At 35.6% G+C, this 19,174-nt stretch overlaps 1 protein-coding gene across 4 annotated transcripts in view; it reads left to right on the top strand.

Moving 5' to 3' along the window:
- Nucleotides 1-19,174, top strand: part of PLCB1 (phospholipase C beta 1) — a 684,234-nt gene that overhangs the window by 548,607 nt on the left and 116,453 nt on the right. For all 4 annotated transcript variants that reach the window (XM_061209981.1, XM_061209982.1, XM_061209983.1 and 1 more), the window contains exons 15-22: nucleotides 3,438-3,505; nucleotides 5,463-5,559; nucleotides 7,849-7,933; nucleotides 9,528-9,652; nucleotides 13,352-13,506; nucleotides 16,440-16,604; nucleotides 17,985-18,084; nucleotides 18,898-19,002. In XM_061209981.1, coding sequence (XP_061065964.1) covers nucleotides 3,438-3,505; nucleotides 5,463-5,559; nucleotides 7,849-7,933; nucleotides 9,528-9,652; nucleotides 13,352-13,506; nucleotides 16,440-16,604; nucleotides 17,985-18,084; nucleotides 18,898-19,002 — 900 coding nt within the window. The remainder of the gene's footprint in view (nucleotides 1-3,437; nucleotides 3,506-5,462; nucleotides 5,560-7,848; nucleotides 7,934-9,527; nucleotides 9,653-13,351; nucleotides 13,507-16,439; nucleotides 16,605-17,984; nucleotides 18,085-18,897; nucleotides 19,003-19,174) is intronic.

Raw genomic sequence — 19,174 nt, forward strand, 5'->3', positions numbered from 1 at the left:
GAGGGTGAACACGTAAAGGAAACTTTAAGCTTAAATCTAGAAAGTTCTTCAATAAAAAGTTTAGCTAACCTTGGAATAATCATTTTGGAAAACTGTTTGGCAGCATCTACAAAAGCTAAGCTGAACATATGCATATGAACCCCCTCTGCCCCAGAGAATTCTATTCCTAGGTATATACCCAACAGAAATGCATGTAGATGTTCACCAAGAGACATTGGTGAAGAATTGCTTAAAGCAGCACTATTCAGAATAGCCCATCAACAGATAAATACATGTGCTATATTCACCCCATGCAATAATATGTAGCAATAATGAGCTACAGTGCACACAACAATATGGATGACTCTCATTTTAGAAACATAATGTTGAATTAAGAAGTCAAATGCAAAAGATAAGTATCCACTGTCTGATTCCATCTATATAAAGTACAAAAACAGCAGAACTAACCTGCACTATTAGAGGTCAGGAGATGGTTACCCCTGGTGAGAAAGTGACTAAAAGGGACCCAAGGAGGCTTCTGGACACAGTTATATTTTGTTTCTTGATCTGGATACTGTTTCCTAAGGTCTGTTTGGTATGTTAAGGCACTGTACACGTATGGTATGTGTACTTTTCTGTATACTTACCACATGTCAATTAAAAGATTTTAAAATAATTTTTAAAAATTAAAATATAAACTCTACGGCAATCAGAAAAAAAAAGGTTGGCCAAGACTCTGATTTATCTTTTCCTGTATTTTTCCATTACAGTTACCAATTACTTTTTTCTCCCCCCCCCACCCCCCCAGCTGCGTTGGGTCTTCCTTGCCGCACGCGGGCTTTCTCTAGTTGTGGCGGGCGGGGGCTACTGTTAGTTGCGGTGCGTGAGCTTCTCATTGTGGTGGCTTCTCTTGTTGCAGAGCATGGACTCTAGGCGCCCGGGCTTCAGTAGTTGTGGCTCATGGGCTCAGTAGTTGTGGCTCACGGGCTCTAGAGCACAGGCTCAGTAGTTGCGGCGCATGGGCTTAGTTGCTCCACGGCACGTGGGATTTTCCCGGACCAGTGCTCGAACCCATGTCCCCTGCATTGGCAGGCGGATTCTTAACCACTGCATCACCAGGGAATTACTTTTATTTTTTAGATTAACATCCTTGTCCACAGACGTTATGTGATTCCTTGAAAGTTTTTTTTTTTGGTAGTTTTTAAATGTGTGTGTCAAACGTTATTACGCAATTCTGATTCTTTTTTCAAAAATAACTTTTGTTCTCAGTGAGAATGTTCTATTTGAAGTTTTGGAACGAAAGTCACTAACAGGCCACCTATTTCTCAGCACGATTCTATCTCTTGAGTGTTAGCGAGTAAATTGTATCTTCCTTCGCATGTGGGAGCTTGTCGTTTTACCATCTGCCTTCCCCAGTTCTCTTCCCTCTTATTAACCGGATGCGTAACACAAATAACAATTTTTAACAGGCAGTGAACATTATTGCTTAGTTCAGAGAAAGAGCAGCAATCTGTTACTAATTTGGTAGATTTCCTAAGCTAGCCCCATACTCTGTTGTGCAATTTTCATTTATTTCGATGGAAAGTTTTGGACATTTAAATATGTAGGTAGGGCCCTGAATAAAGAGCACTGCTAATTTACCATTTGGTTTGTAGATGTTTTCAGTATTGGGAACTCAAATAACTTGAAAAACATGTTTCTTATATCAAAGCTAATCTACTTATCATGGCGCCTGTTGGCCAGATCTTCCCCCAAGAGATCCAGTCGTTTGCCTGTACACTTGTCTTAAAGAACTAGGATAATTTTTTTATTTTATTTTTCAACAAGATTCCTCCAGAAACTTATAAGGGAGAAATCAGGTCCCTGCTCATAGAGCAAAGAATGACAAATTCTTTCCTTCCCACATAAACTAGAGAATGGCCTGATTATTTGAAATTCTGGCATGTTGTTAATGTAACATGAAGCGCTGTCCTGCCAAACTTCTTAAATTACTCGATAAGAAGAACCCCTTCTCTAATTAAAAAAAACAATAAATAGTTACAAAAACTTTAGGCAACAAATTTGACTCTAAAAAATTTTGTGTCAACCTCCTAAAAGAATGTCTCTAATAGGATAAGCTATGTTTTCTGTTCAAAGTGGAATTGATTCCCCTTATTAACTAACACAATATTAACATCATAAAGCAGTTGTATGTGGCTTTCTTTAATAAACAAGCTGCAAATAATAAGCTGTGTTGGTCCCAGACATCTTTTCCCTCTAAAGGTTACTTCATTAATGCTAACTGCTATCATTAGTAATCGATTGAACTTTGTCAGCCAAATGAAAACATTTATAAGCTTCTTGGAGGCAGTGCTGTGGGCAGTGTCTTTGATAGAGATTGCGCAGGGCAGCTAATTTATAGAAGGCGGGGAGGGGAGGTACTGGCCCGTGTAAGTTGCCTCATTGTTGAACCAATATTGCCATCTTCTGGGCTTATTATCCTATTGCATTGTATGGACCCTGAAAGAAGTCAAATCAAACAATTTAAAAGTATGCTTTCTTTACTTTATACTTGAAAATCTTTTTACATAACTGATATTACTGGGTCTGACTGAATCCCAGAGCTGAGAAGAATGTAATGCCTCATACCAGTGTGACTATTTAAGCTGGTGGAATCATCCACCTAAACTTTGGAGAGAAAAGCAATCTATTGAAATGATTGTATATTGGCTACATATGAAGCTGCATTATATCTGACTGAGGTAGATTTACATGCATAATTATTTTAAGAGTTCACCCATTTTATCCTGCCGTCTTAAACAGAATATCTCCATTTTTAAAGATATGTGCATTGTTTAGATGACAATGCCTCCATCAAATAAGCCTGCAGGCAAATCACAGGATACAGGTGCTACCTTACAGTTTTGTAGAATCAGGTGTGCTACTGTAGCCTCCATTCCTGTCCCAGGTCTTGTCCTCTACCTCGACTTCTGTGATGTCCTCTCTGGCCTTGGAAAAATAGCTACAAGGTCACTGAGCTCTGGCCAAGCATCACACAGAAGAGTCAGGACCAAGAAGAAGAGGGAAAGGTGGTAAAGTGATAGTTTATCTGTTTTAGGGTCATGGAGACACTAAAATAGAATGTATACATCAAAATAGGATATGTACACCAGAGAGAGCTAACTGTATAAGATGCCATATGTTTTGTAAAGCATATAGATAAAAATGTAAAGACAAGCATCTTTTACAGAACTTGGAAATTTCAAATGGTATTCACAAATCAAATTTAGAAAAAAAATCCATATTCAAAATGTCAGTATAATTCTGTATCATTAATAAAATTTAAAAAAAACCAAAAGAATAACTTCAGAGCAGTGAAAGGCCAACTTCCAAGGAAATTTTGGGTAATGCACATGTCACATGTGCTTCGAACCCGTAAATGCTTATTTACTTCATGATCTGTTATTAAAATTTGACAGGAGAAGCTGATACGGAGAGTGACGATGATGACGATGAGGATGACTGTAAAAAGTCTTCGATGGATGAGGTAGGTTTCTAGGGCTTGACTTCTGGTCACAGAAGCTTTCAGGTAACTTGCCCGTCCAGACTGCTCCCTCTGGATGTAGTTTCTGGTCGCCTTCTGCCATCTAGTGGTGAAAAGAGTTTGAAAAATGAAGATGCAAACTGGTCGCTAGAGGAACAAGCGTTGCCTTCCATCAAATGTGGTATGTTGAGAATGAACTCAAAATTTGCGACCTCCAACTGCCCGCTTCAATTTTTGAGGCAATTAAATGGATTGTCAATGGTCCAGAATCCAGAGAAGACATGAGGTTTGGAGAAATGTTTATAAACATGACATTAATTTCGTTGTTGTAATTTTGACCCTTTTTTGGCTTATGGGGTCTTAGTTCCCCGACCAGAGATTGAACCCAGGTCCCCGGCAGTGGAAGTGCAGAGTCCTAACCACTGGACCGCCAGGGAATTCCCCGTTGTAATTTTGGAACCACTAGAGGTATCTACTGACATAAGCTCAAGTTTCCCAAATATCTTCATCAGCTCAGAAATATTAATTGCACAGAATCCAGAAGCAAATCAAGGATAGGTCAATTGGAATTTTAAAACTTTGTTTTAGTCTTGTTCAAAAAGTTTAAACTGAATCTGCTTTCAAATATATTGGAAAGTATCTGTTTCAGTATTTGTATCTTTACATTTTAGTTAATAAAGATAAATAACAAATAATAAGCTGTTCTCACATAATGTTCTTCCTCGTATAATTATTTCCTTTAATATAGTCTAAATTTTTGATTAATTATGTTTCCCCACTAAATTTCAACTCAATATCCAGAAGGAAAACTGTTACAGAGTAGTTCTTCCAGAATTATTTCAACTGTGTAAACTTTTTGTCAGTGATTTTTGATCATTTTAAAACTATCTTACTAGCTGGATGGCCGTTTGCAAATGAATATTTCCCAATTAACATTTAACCTTAATATTGCTACAGAAGTTTTCAAAAGAAACCATGTCTCCATGTATTTTTTCTTCTAAAAATGGGAGAAAATATTAGATCAGCCTACAGAGGTCTGTCCACACGAATACTGCAATATTGGCTTTCTTCTTTATTAAATACTTTATCAAAGTGGTATGTAATACATAATAGTAGCTAAAGTAACACGAGGTTTTACTATGTGCCAGGCACCGTTCTGAGCTTTCACATAAATTAATTCATTTAATAATCACAAAAACCTTATATGCTGTTGGGACTGATTTTATCATAATTTTACAGGTGAGCAAGCTGAGGCACAGAACAGTTAAGTGACTTGCCCAAGAATGCACAGTTTCTAAGTGGTGGGCTTGGGATTTAAAATTAGACAGTCTGGCTCTAGACCCTGAGCGACTGACCTACACTGTATTGGGCTGCTTGCCTAATAGGTGCCCAGGAGCCAGAAAGGGAGGGACAGAGGAAAGTTTGTAAAGAAAAGCAATATATGTTTGTCCACCCCCACCCACTTCCACCAGCAACCTTTTTTTATAACAGTTCGTGATTCAGCCCGTGGTTACCTACATACTCACTTTCGTATCATACAGTGAATTATTGGTATGTTAACTTCAGACGTCACCTGTGGACTCCCTGCTTTGGCAGATGAGACACAGCTCAGGGCTTCTTAAACTTTGCTGTGCGTTTGAATCACCTCAGTAAGATGCAGATTCTGGTTCAGGAGGCCTGTGCAGGGGGCTGAGAGGCTGCATCTCTCACAAGCTCTCAGGTGGTACTGATGCTGCTGGTCCCAGAGTGCTCTGGGAGCTGCCCCTAAACCTCCCTCCTCCCACCCCTCACTGTGTAACGTGAGGTGTTGCTTTTCCTTTCTTCCCATCTCCATTTTCTGTTGGCGATAATCGTTTTCAGAAGAGGCGTGATAATCTTCTGCTCTCTTGGGTCCTTTGATCATTGCCCTGGGAAAACATAATGCTGACTCTGGGAACGTTATTTTTACTCCTGCTTCCAGGGGACCGCTGGGAGCGAGGCCATGGCCACAGAAGAGATGTCTAATCTGGTGAACTATATTCAGCCAGTCAAGTTCGAGTCATTCGAAATTTCAAAAAGTAAGTTTTCCCTGGAGAAAAACCCCTAATGTAGCATATAATGAGTATATTTTAAACACAAGGTTATTAGACCAAAAAATGAGACCCTTATTAGAACTATTCTATGAAGTCTTGAATATATGTGTGAATTTACTATCTGTTTTTTATATATCTAAATAAATATATATAACTATATATAAGTATATTTTATGTATATATATATATATATATATATATATATATATATATATATATAACCATATGAGAAAGTATTCCATGATGTGTTTTCCCAAAATTCGTAATAGAGCTACAGGCCATACGTGGTTATCTAAAAGATATTAGACCAGAGTACAGCTAACTGAGGATTTTACATTATTTTTCATTTGTGACCACATGGGCATTCCATCAATTATATAAATGACAGTGTTGAAATAAACTATTTAACCATCCCCTCGAAAGGAAGCAATCAGAGACTTGATCAATCTCAATATTGAATCGAAATAGAACCAAATCAACCAGTTCATCCACATTCCATTTGTTCAGCCTATGTTTTATATATTTAGGAGAATATATCATTAACTTCACATTACTTGGTGTTTTCCGCTCATCCAACTACCCATCCATACTGGATGCAAATTATATATGTACATTATCTCTCCTCATCCTAGAGAAAGGAGCCCTTTTATCAAATTGCCCTTTGTGTTTGCATGAACTGTAAAATACTATTAGGTTAAGAGAATCCTTGGGACAGTTTAGCTACTTTTATAAGCATATGCTCTTAAAAGCTGAATTTTTTCTTAAACACAGCAGCCTCTTATAAAGGAGAGTTTTATAGATATACCAAACTCTAAGCCTCTACATTAACACACTTATGTGTAATTGTATAATTTTGCCCAAAGAGTCTTAACTTAATAGCATATGGTATCTAGATCTCTACAACAAAGAATTTAACTTCCAATAAGATTTATACATAAAGATTTCAACAGTTTGTTTGATGTTATAATTACTGGTGCTTCTTACTACAAGCTGTTCGATGTGAAACATACTATAAAGTAGTTATTTTTATATTACTATAACTTCCTTTGGCTGTAAAACGAGTTTTCCTAATTCATGAGTCAAAAGCTCCCAGACAAGTAGCTAAACTGAGAAGGAGATGATACATTTAGGTCCTTAAGAACCTGGTGACAACATCACCAGCCAAAGATTTACAAACAAGTACTTTTCTCCCTGTGTTTTATATCATTTTCTCACTTTTTTCAAAAGAACACTGCACATATTTCACAAAGAACCTATTAAATTGACTTAATTTTAATTAGCAGTCATGCTTAAGATAGTCATATGAAAGTAGAATTTTGATGGACCAAAATAAGAGAAGTAAGGGTTTCCTTTAGAGTCGATTAAATTGGGGAAGGTGATGAGGTGGATAAAGGAGAAATCTGGGAATGACTAGGAAGAAGAATGAGGCTTTAATTATGGAAAGTGGGCATCAAAGAGGAAAGATGCCTCAAGGTAACTCAGTTTAAATCACCAAGCTCCAGATAACACATCTTAGTCTGTATGTAACAGTGTGATGTCTTTCTAGTTGGGAAGAGGACAGAGAAGCTGTTTGACTCTTAGTCTTTCTAAACTAAGATAACTTTGTTTCATTTCTCTCACTCTAATTGGAAGCTTAGCTTTCACTTTCAAGATGTTTCTCTGTGTCCAAGAGTATTGAGCCCTCTAGTACATTCACCTCTACAGCCTCTGTCATCTAATCTGAAAATGAGGCCATCAGACTGGAAAATGTCCAAGGATCCTTCTGCTTTAAAATAACAAAATTCTTATGTCAAATTACTTGTTTCAACCAAAAGGGTCTCTACAAACTTGAGGCAATGACAGTGCAGGTATAAAGGAGAGTCAGCATCTAGCAGGAATGTACACACGGTCTGTATTGTTAATTCTCAGTGATGGCTTCCAGAAAGCAATATGAATGGATTTAGAGCAACAGATTCCCACAGGGCCCCTGCTCTTTTGACAAAACAGCTTTCCTGGCCACACTCTCCAAGTCTAAAATTCATTTTCCCACCCTAACGCCACCATGTCCCTAACTTGCCCAACACCTGACCCAGGTAGCAAATATTAGAAGAGACAAAACTAAGACTCGACTTTTGTTACAGGTAAATAGTCCACTGAAAACAACATTAAATTAAAGTTATTTGAGGATTCTTTGCCCTCAACTTCACAGAACATTTGCCTACATCTTATATGCTATCATTTATAACATTGAATTTTATTTCTCACTTTTTGTTGTTGTTGTTGTTGTTAACTCAGAAAGAAACAGAAGCTTCGAAATGTCTTCCTTTGTGGAAACCAAAGGACTTGAGCAACTTACAAAGTCTCCAGTGGAATTTGTAGAGTATCCTTGATTTGACGGACGTCTGCTGAATCGACAAGAGTGAAGTCGTGCTATTTGTTTAATTTTTTGTCTTTAATAGAGGAGAAAGGTGCATGAGATGGCTTATGTCTGTCAGCTGGGTAATAAATAGTTTCAGGTTTCATATGTAATGGTGAATGGGATAGTCTGGCATGTGGAAAAGAGAACTGGCCTTGGAGTAAAGGAAGTCCAGATTTCCAGGATACCTTCAGACCATCGACCTCTTTATCCCTTGGTAATTTGCATAATCCTTCTGAGTTTTCTCACCTGTAAAACAGAAATGATGATACCAGCTTTGTGGCTTGCTGTTGGGTTATGGACAACATATGTAAAATGTGTGTGTATGCTTTATACATATGTAAAATATGATAGGTATAAAGTGTATATATTGTATGTATATAATATAGACACGTTTTTGGTGTCTCACATCCTTACATGTAATAGATGTACAATCGAAAAATAGTTGGGATGATGATGATGAGAATATAAATATATATTACTAATAATGGCTTCATTTGATACTCCTGACAACCAAAATTTTTAAATTTTATCCCTGAATCAAAATGAAATGACACAGATCTTTAAAATTTTTTCATAAAACAAATATTAAATGTCCCAAACAGCCCAATTTCCTGAAAGTCCTATAATAAAAAAGTCACCTTTAAAACTCATCAACAATAGAGGAAACAAGTGTAAACTCCATAAGCAAAGTGACAGTATATCATGATCATTAGTATTCATCAAGTACTAACTACGTGATAGACCTTTTGTTGTATGTCTTATTTAATCCTTACAATAGCTGTATAATGTAGGAATTCACATCTTTCGTAGATGAGGAAACTGAAGCACAGAAAAGGGAAATAACTTGTCCTGAATCATACAGCTAACAAGTTCCAGAATTTAAGTTTCAAACTCTATTTGGCCTAACTCCCCTGCCGAGCTCAGAACCTGAGCTAACCTCTACCAAACTTGGTAATAGAAATAGTCAGTTGTGTTTTAAAGACATAGCATCCTTCAATAACTAAAAGGTTCTCAGGATGGAAAACTGATGACGGTAGGAACCAAAATATGAGACAAGGTCAAAACCTTCTGTGCTATATTTACCTTGTTATCAATCATAAAGAGTACCACAGTCTTGGCCAATAGCATTCCCTGAGAAGGTTAAGAAAATGAGCAGAGAGCATTTCAAAAATAGCCGTACAGTTCATGATATCTGCTTCTGCCAAGCACAATATCATCCTGTCACGTGCCTTGCTATGCTTGGACTTCCTCATGTGTCCTTAATTGCTAAGCCAGTCCTTAATAATCTCCACAAAATCACATTGACTCAACCATCTTTGCACCGCATTAGTTTTTACCCACAGGGCTCTGCAAAGGTGATGCTACATTTCTATTATAAAAGCACATTTATTCTGTTTGTTCAGAAAGCTTTTTACCTATTTCACCCACCAGCCCAATGAGATCATCAATCTTTAATTCATTTCCCCAATGGAGAAAGATGGAAGGCAGCTTCTCAGCTAATATTATTGGCTAATTCTTTTTATAATTGTATTCACTACTTAACATGATGGTCCAGATATAACAAAATGCAGCTTAGCAGGATATATCCAAAAGGAACACGTGTAGATTCATCCAACTACATGCCCCAGCTCTTCTGGAATGCAGGCTGCCAAATGGTTGCACTTAATTTCCAAACAGTGGGTAAGTAGCACAATTAATGTTCATTTCCTTTCTATTATAAAGCCACATTTCCTCATGTCCGAAAACCATTCCCAAGAAGAAAAAAACTGCCAGACTTGACTGAAAAAACAAACAAAAGCACATTTTCATAAAGGAAATATCATTGCAAAAAAAAGTGAATTTTGAAAATTGAGAAATTGTCTTCAATGGTTTATAAACAAGTCTTTATTTCTACTCATTTTGCATTATTTTCAAACAAAAACTTTTATACTTTTTAAAGTAATATGTATTTATTATAGAAAATGTAAAAAATTCAAAAAAACTATAAAGAAAAGAATAAAACTGTGAGGAATGTTACCACTCAGAGATTCAACATTGTTAACTTTTGGCATTGTAATCTGTAAGGTTTTTGGGATATGCATATACAAGCTTTTTCACTTAATAACTTGTTTAAATATATATACCTTTATATATATTTAAATGTGATACAGAAACATGAATTTTAATAGCTGTATATTAACCACATCTCACAATTCACTAAAACCCATTTCCTATCACTGAATATTAAGGTATTTTTTTCCTACTATAAATAGTGCCCTGAGAACAGCCTTGAATATAAATTGTCAAGTCTATCTCCTAATGTTCTTTTGGAACAGTTCCTGAAATAGAATTAAAAGAAGTGAAAGTTTTAAGAACCTTTGTGCACAATGCCAAATTGTCCATCAAAAATGTTGCACTAGATTTCTCCTCCATCAGCAATGTATAAGTTGTTCCCTCTCACTTGAGATCTTGGTTAAGTATTATCATTAAATAATAATAATAATTCAGAAAAATACCTCCTTGTTCTTTTTTATTTCATTTCTTTGATTATTGTTGAGGTTGAACATTTTAAGTATGTGTTTTGATTTTTACTTTTCTTTTACTTTTGATTTCTGCTTTTATGAATTGACTATTCAGGACTCTTGTCAATTTTTCTATTCATTTATAACAGTACTTTTTATATAAAGGTCATGTTGTCTTATTTTGTGAAACAGATGAGATCAGGTTGATTAATGTTTTATTTTATGGAATCTTGGTTTACTCTCATGATTACAGCCTCCACACCCAAGGATCCATCCATATTTACTCCTATTTCTTTCATAGTTTCTTTTTTATCTGTAATTTAACCCTTTCATCCATACAAATTTAATTTTCATGTATAATCTCAGTAAGAGATCAAACTGAAATTACAATTTATTAGATGTAGCCTTTTTATTTTTTTAAAATTTATTTATTTATTAATTTATTTATTTTTGGCTGCGTTGGGTCTTCACTGCTGCCCGCGGGCTTTCTCTAATTGTGGAGAGTGGGGGCTACTCTTTGTTGCGGTGCATGGGCTTCTCATTGCAGTGGCTTCTCTTGTTGAGGAGCACGGTCTCTAGGAGCATGGGCTTCAGTAGTTGTGGCTCGTGGGCTCTAGAGTGCAGGCTCAGTAGTTGTGGCACACGGGCTTAGTTGCTCCGCGGCATGTGGGATCTTCCCGGACCAGGGCTCCAACCCGTGTCCCCTGCACTGGCAGGCGGATTCTTAACCACTGCGCCACCAGGGAAGCCCCTAAATGTAGCCTTTTTAGTTGTTAATTTGGGTACACTTTTTCAATGTATAGTCTTCTCCATTAATAAATTTTTCACCTTCCTGGAGCCAATAACTTATTGTTATTATTATAATGTTTAATAATATGGTTTAATACGTGGAAGTGGAAATTCTTCATGGCTATTAACGTTCAATTCTTCTTTCCTTGCCAGTGGGATTCTTTTTCCAAGTGAATTTAGTTTAATTGTTATTATCTCCCCCACTGAAAAGAAAATGAGATTTTGATTAAAATCACATTAAATTTATATTAGTTTATTGTTATGTTCCCCTCTCCCCCACTGGAAAAAATGAGATTTTGATTAAAATCCCATTAAATTTATAAATTCATCTGAAGAAAACTGACAACTTCTAATTTTTAGGGTTATTTTAATCACAGAAAATTATTATATCAAGTTTCTCAACAAAATCACTCGTCTTCATTAGAGGTATAGTTTCTTTAGATGAAATCCTTTTTTTAACATTACATTTTTCACAGATTGTTTCTGGATATTGATATTTGTATATTTATTTTATAAATAAATGTATTTTATAAATGATCATCTTCCTAAACTCATAATAGCCTATTTTGCCAGTAGATTTTATTGTTTTTTTCATATACAAAATTATAATAATTTAATCACATCTACTTTTTCCCCCTTCTTAGTGCCTTGGACTGACCATTCTAAAATAATATTAAATAATAGTATTAAGAGTGGGCACTTCCTCTTCATCTTAACACTAATGGGAATTTCACATTGTGATACCAATGAGTAGATGCTGGCTGTGACTTTGAGACAGATAGTCTTTTACACACTAAAGGAATCTACACTTGCCTTAAGTGACAACAGTGTTTTAGGAATTTATGTTGAATATTATTAAATGTCTCTTTGACATCTATTGGGATGATCATATGTTCATTTCTTCTTTTGTGAGAAATGTGATAAATTATATTAATATATCTCCTAATATGTAAGTATCCTTTTGTTCCCAGGATAAATTCTACTTGCTTGTGTATTATTTTTTAGAACATATGTTTTGCTAATTAATTTTTTAGACTTTTGAAGTTAATTTTTTTTTAAGTATGATAAGTCCATCATTTTCTTTTTTTGGTACTCTGTCCAATTTTGGCATCATAGTCATAATACCTTAAAAAATGAGAGATAAAATTTCACTTATTTTCCCTGCTCTAAAAATGGTTTGTTACCTGGAACATTGGAATGATTCTACCATCACCTCTTTATTGTCCACCTAAACAGATTCAGATAACATGGAGGAAATTGACAGTTTCCCAGATTCCTTATGACTTCAAAGTATTTTTTTGTTTGTTAAGCTCTAGCAATTGCAACAAATGTAGACATTTATTTCATACATTGACTGAGTCTTAGCAAAACTTTGCCCAGGAATCTTTGTCTATTAGAAACTAGTCAGTGTGTGATTAGATACTGGTAGTAAATAATCAAAGAAATGAAAAATTTTAAAAGAAAATCTTTTTTCTTTCTTATAAATTAAAAAAAGAAGAATTTCACCACTTCACCACTGTTGGTGAAGTATGAAGAAGTCCATCCTCAAAAACATGGATTGGAGGTTTAAAGTGATTTAAACTTTCTGAAGGGCATCTTAGCGAGAATTATCAAAAAGCTTTTCCAATATGCATATTTTCTGACCTAGAAATTTCACTCCTAAGAACATCGTTAATGATGGCTTCAAAGATTTCATCACAACGATGTTCATCAAAACATTATATGTAATGATAAAAACTTGGGAGAGAGGGGGCTGTTATAAACCGTGTATTCAGATATATCTATTCAAAAGAAGTTTATACAGTTGTTAAAATTAAAGCAGATGAATATTTCATGAAATGGACATACTGCATTTTCAAAATATATTTGAAGTAGAAAAACAGGATATATACCAACCTGTTGGCAGTGGTTTACCTCTGGATTTGGAGATGACAGCTCAATTTCTTTTTCTTGTCTGTATTTCCTAAGTTTCTATAATGATTAAATCTTTCTTTTTAAAGGAGGAACAAAAGTGGACTGTAATACAATCTTGCTTTCTTGCTCCGAGTGTAAATACAGTCCCAATAAAGTTTGTGTTTTTGATATGCAGACCTGGCTATGCAAATAAACATGGGGATGTATGAATACAATGGGAAAAGTGGCTACAGACTGAAGCCAGAGTTCATGAGGAGACCTGACAAGCACTTTGATCCATTCACGGAAGGCATTGTGGATGGGATCGTGGCCAACACTTTATCTGTTAAGGTATGTGCTACCCTATCACACAATTGTACCCAGCAAAAGTCTTCAACATCACCTATTTTGTGTAAAGTAGTTCAGTCATGAAGAATTTAACGCCCAGCAAAGTATTCACTTCTTTCTCACATTTTTTTCTTTAAGGACTAAATCTGAATTAGCAGTTTTCAAAAGCTACATGCATGAAGTAAAGGGACTAAGCCCCACTTTTAATAGGATAAAAATCAGACCCAAAATTAATAAAACAAGTAGGTGAGATTCACCATGACTTGTCCTTTCTTTTGGTGTAAAGATCCCATGGTGAAATTTACCACGAAAATTACTGACTTATATTGAAGAAATCTTCTGGTCTTTTTTTCCCCCCCATTAGTCCTAGGAAAATAGCCACACTGAGCAAAATTAGAGAAAAAAGTATTCTCTCAATAAATTGTTAAATATTGAATAATAGCTCTCAAGTTACCATAGCATGGCTTTTGAAAATCAGAGTATTCAGGGATTTATAACACATAGTAATGATATTAAATACAAGAATCATGTCATTAAGCATACATCTGACCCTCAAAAAATTAATTCCAAATGATTTCTGCAGTCTTTGAAATTGATGTTACAGGAGATACAATTTTTTTTTTAGTTGTGAGAAAACATTTTTAATACTATGAATGGGAAATCATTTTTATAAAGAGCTTTTTACAAGAATCCTATAAACCCATGGTTGTTGTATTTAAGTTTCATTTACATTTTAAAGTTTCATTTCTTTTCTGTTTAACTGGATAAGTGCAGCACTAAGAAACATTTTTTAATCGGGCATAAATGCAATTTTCCAATTGACCCTAAACTAAAGGCATATAAAAAACTGTGCAAAAAAAAATGCTCTGTCACAATTTCACTAATTTATATCTACCCTAATCTTGTTGAGCCCATTTTACTTTAAAATTTATGTCATTTACACCAACGATTAAAAATAAAATTGCAATGAAGTGTCTCACAATGATATCATTTGAAATTATTTCACACTGTATATCTGCAGAGTGAACTTGGCAGAATCAGAGCTTCAAGATTATATTTAGTTTAGGAAATTGTTTTCAGCAGAGGCTGTTTAATTCCTGTCAAGTTTAAGATAAACTCTTAAGTATCACACACTGATAAAATGTTATTTTTAGAATCCTTGTCAATTGTAGTTATAGTTGGGTCAACTTAAAAATATTTTGACAAAATAATAATCATTTGTCCTTGTTTGTCAGCTCATCTTGTTTTATATGTTTGCTTGCATATTTATTTTTTCTTGAAAATTCCACCATGACAATGTAAGCAATTATAAACAATGACATAGAGACAGGATTATAAACAATGACATAGAGAAGTTGAGGGGAAACAGTTGAGTCCCAGGCAGGTGTACACTGCTGCTTGAGTACAGAATGGAGACAGTGTTCTGGAGATGTCAGTGTCCTCTGAATGGACAGGCCATGATGCATCAGAGACCTGCAGCTGAGCCCTGCCTTCAACATTACATCTGGAGCCAGGATGCGGCTCACTTCCGCCTAGTACTAACTTTGTTTTGAACCCCTGACATAGACTTTATCGTGCCAAAATGGACTTGTGAGCTCCAGTGGTGTTCCATCATCCTATTTTACTGATGAGAACATTGAAGCTCAGTGTCATTAATTTAGTTAAGGACTCTGCTTTAATCAAAATCTTAAGTACACAACATCTTTGATGCATCTGAATTCCCAATGTGACTCGCTTAACTTGGAAGTTTCAAACATGTTGTAAAATGTCAGCTATGTTGTTCTTAAGAAGAACCTGAAATTAAACAAGGAGATTGTTGCCTGCAGGTCTCATGCACCCAGGCAAAGAGAACATTCAGGAGAAATGAGTTGTCCCAGGGTAAATTCAGACAGCCTCTCCCTCATGGCTTTCTCTCTATCTTGCATGGCACCTCTGACCACCTTTGGCCTCACTCAGCCTCTGATGGCCATCCTCAGGCCACCATTGTGTCTCATTTCTGGCCCAGCCACAATCTTGGTAATTTTGTCCCCTTTCACCAACCAGAGGTCAGAAAGCGAAGGTCTGTCAACAAGACAAGCCAGATCAGATCTCCGGGTCTGCTCCATCAGCATTTGCTTTCTTGCTCCCCTCTCTGTTAAAGCAGAGGACACCTCAGAGTCTGAAAATTCAGATAGAAAAAGAGGCAGACGTGGGAGACATTTTATGAACATGTAATTTTAAAATCTCATTTAACTCCACAATATTCATTAATTTTATAGCTAGGCAAAGGATACCCACAACTGTGTGGATGGCTAACAAGGTGAGGTTAGGAGTGATGATAAATTGGGCTTAATGGTTTAAGGTCATTATTTGTTTTCAGTATTTTTTTTATCATCATTGTGGCTTTTTATTTAAAAGTGTAACAGCTTTGAGAATTGGAATAGCATGATGTTATAACCACTCTTTCAAGTTGAATTTTATGAACAAGAGGAAGTTTTTTAAATGCTAGACTTTCTAGTGTGTTATGTTTTAAATTTGTACTCTTAAATGACCTTTTAATTTCATTTACAATCATGCTAAAATGAGAATTTTTTTCTCTTATAACATTTTTAAGTATTAGAAAAATATTTATATTCAGATAAAGGCTCTACAGATCAATCTTTAACATTTAATAGATGTATCTCTCAAATGCAAAGGCGTAATCTCATCAAACTTTTGATACTTGTTCATTTATTTCCTCCTATAAAACTTTGTCTTATTAATTGACTTCTAACCTCAGCATTTTCAGTATTCCTCTACAAATTCTTTAACCGAAAAAGAAATCACGTTTGTACTCTGGTTTCTATTTTATTTTGATTATGGTTCAACATTCACCATCAGCATTTGTACCTCCCTAAAGTACTCTCTTATATCATTGTTATTCATTTATCAAGAGTTCCTTTTTTATTACTTTCTAGATTATTTCAGGTCAGTTTCTCTCTGATAAGAAAGTCGGGACTTATGTGGAAGTGGATATGTTTGGTTTGCCTGTGGACACAAGGAGGAAGGCATTTAAGACAAAGACATCACAAGGAAATGCTGTAAATCCTGTCTGGGAAGAAGAACCCATTGTGTTCAAAAAGGTTGGTCTAGTGTCCTTAACATGAGATGTTACTGCATCTTCTAGGTGTTTTACACTGGGGAAAAAAGTAAAATGAGGAATTATTTGTTGCTTCATTTAGGAATTTACACATTAATAATGCAATAGCATTTTCAAAGCTATCTTAAAAACTATTCAAGATTTCCATGAGTCACTTTTTTGGATTTTTCATAATTGCATTGTAAATCAATTAATTCTAGGATACCTCATTTGGAAGGCCAGAATAACATATAAATTTAACTCATAGCCTCTCATAATACAAGTGATAAATGATATGTTTTCACTATAATTCAAATGAAGTAGAGTGGGAAGTAGAGAATAATATGGTAGCCAAGAGAAAGGAAGTCCATATTTCCTTTAAAAAGTATATTAATTAAACTCCATAGAATCTCCAGCCACTGGTGCTGCTCTTTGTAGCTTGTCTGGAGTCTGTCTGATTGATAGAGTTAAAATCTTTTATATTCAACTGGGCTTTCCCTCTGCCTTCACCAGAAAGCAAATCTTTTTCACACATGCTTCACACACAAAGGAAGATGCTAAGTCCAGTAGAAAGTAGAGTGGATACTTACCATACCCTTTGCTTTTATCTGGCCAAAATATCTACAAAGGCAGTCTTTTGTGGAGAGAATATCTATGGTAAAGGCCTCTGTGCTCCAGGGTTTTTTTTAATATGCTAATTGGATTTAATAATACTGTCTGCTTCATAGAGTTATTATAAGTATTCCCTAATACACTGAAAACATTTAGAAAATATCGAACACACTGAAAATAGTCAATAAATGTTAGTTTGTTTATGTTACCAAAGAAATAAATATTTAAGGATACAATTGGCCTCATGTTCTTGACATGGGATATGTGTACTCCATATGTTTTACACTGAGGGGAAAAAAGTGAGCAATACTTTTGGCTAATTTGGGAATTTACAAATATATAAATCAATCCCATTCTGAAAGTTATCCTTGAAAGCTACTTTCTAATTTTTGCTTTTGCTCCAAAGTATAAAAGTAATTTGCTTTGAAAATATAATAGTGAATGCTCAAACGGTGATAAAACCACCAACTCTTTGTATTTAAACATAGAACTTTTGTCATTTCTACCTTGAGAATGTTCATGTCAAAAGAAAATTGTCTATCTGTTGATTCCTCATTTGGACAAGGTGATGAAACATAGATGAAGCCATATCTCTGGTAATCCTTCTCTTTTTGAAAATCTAAATTATAGACCAACAACTTAACTTTTTATCAATTTGCTCAGTAGAAACTTCTTGGATTTGGAAAAGTGGGGCCAGTTTAAATAATGCCTTTCTAATTCTTTCTTGCAGTTGCTCCTTCTTGTAACCACGTGTATTGTTAATGTCCTATAGGTAGTTCTTCCTTCTCTGGCCTGTTTGAGGATAGCAGTTTATGAAGAAGGAGGTAAATTTATTGGTCACCGAATCTTGCCAGTACAAGCAATTCGACCAGGTATGGATAGCGTGGTGAGAAACTTTTTATCAAAGTTGTCGAGAAAACCATCACTGCCTTACATGATTGTTAAAGAATGATCTAGGAAGCTATTTGCTGCTTTGGTGTTTTGTTACATAAAAAGGACTATAAATTTAAGTATTTAAATCTGGCAGTTTTATGTTTTTGTGACATGCTATGATCAGTAGGCAAGTCAACTCTTGCCAGTTAATTATGTGTAACAAACTATCTGAAGATTCAGAGGCTTATAACAAGTGTTTTATCTTCATGCTCACAGGTCTGTGGGGTGGCGGGGTTTGGCAAGTCTCAGCCATGTAGCTGTGCTTTAGGCTGTGGGCTGGGCTTAGGTCTTCCCACATCTGCTCATTCAGGGGCCCCAGCTGAAGGAGCAGTGGCGCCCACAGACATCTCATGACAGCCCAGTGGAATGCATAAGGGCACACCTGTTTCTGCAAGTGCATTTTAAGCCTCTGCTTGTACCACATCACTAACATCCCATTGTCCAAAGCAGGCTAAGCCCCAAGTCAAGAAATCACATACAAGGGATAAATTTGGACCAATAATTCAATGTATGACATATGCTTTCAAATTCTCTCTTGTGGGGATAAACATGGTGAAAGGAAAAAAATCAGCATCAACATTGTTTTCCTGTCTGATGAAAAAAATAGTACCTTACCACTCAAAACCATATGATTAAAATGAGAAAGAAGTGAGCTGTTTGTCACCCAAAGTCAGCTAAAATAAACACACATGTCAAATAGAGGTTCCTGTGTTACAAGAAAATATGATGCACGGTATGATGTCACCCTCCAGGCTATCACTACATCTGTCTGAGGAATGAAAGGAACCAGCCTCTGATGCTGCCAGCTCTCTTTGTCTACATAGAGGTGAAGGACTATGTCCCAGATACATATGCAGGTAAACAACCTAACTCAAAAGGATATTTCCATCTGGAGTCATCCATATTTTTGTGACTTAGTGGAAAGCAAAGTGGACCAAACAAAGGCAGGAGATTCTGGCCTCAGAATTACCTCTGTGTTTGTATGCATGTTTAGAGGTAAATTGATCAAGCCTTTGTGAATAAATTTTA

Source organism: Eubalaena glacialis, chromosome 13 (assembly GCF_028564815.1).
Source record: "Eubalaena glacialis isolate mEubGla1 chromosome 13, mEubGla1.1.hap2.+ XY, whole genome shotgun sequence".
NCBI lineage: Eukaryota > Metazoa > Chordata > Mammalia > Artiodactyla > Balaenidae > Eubalaena > Eubalaena glacialis.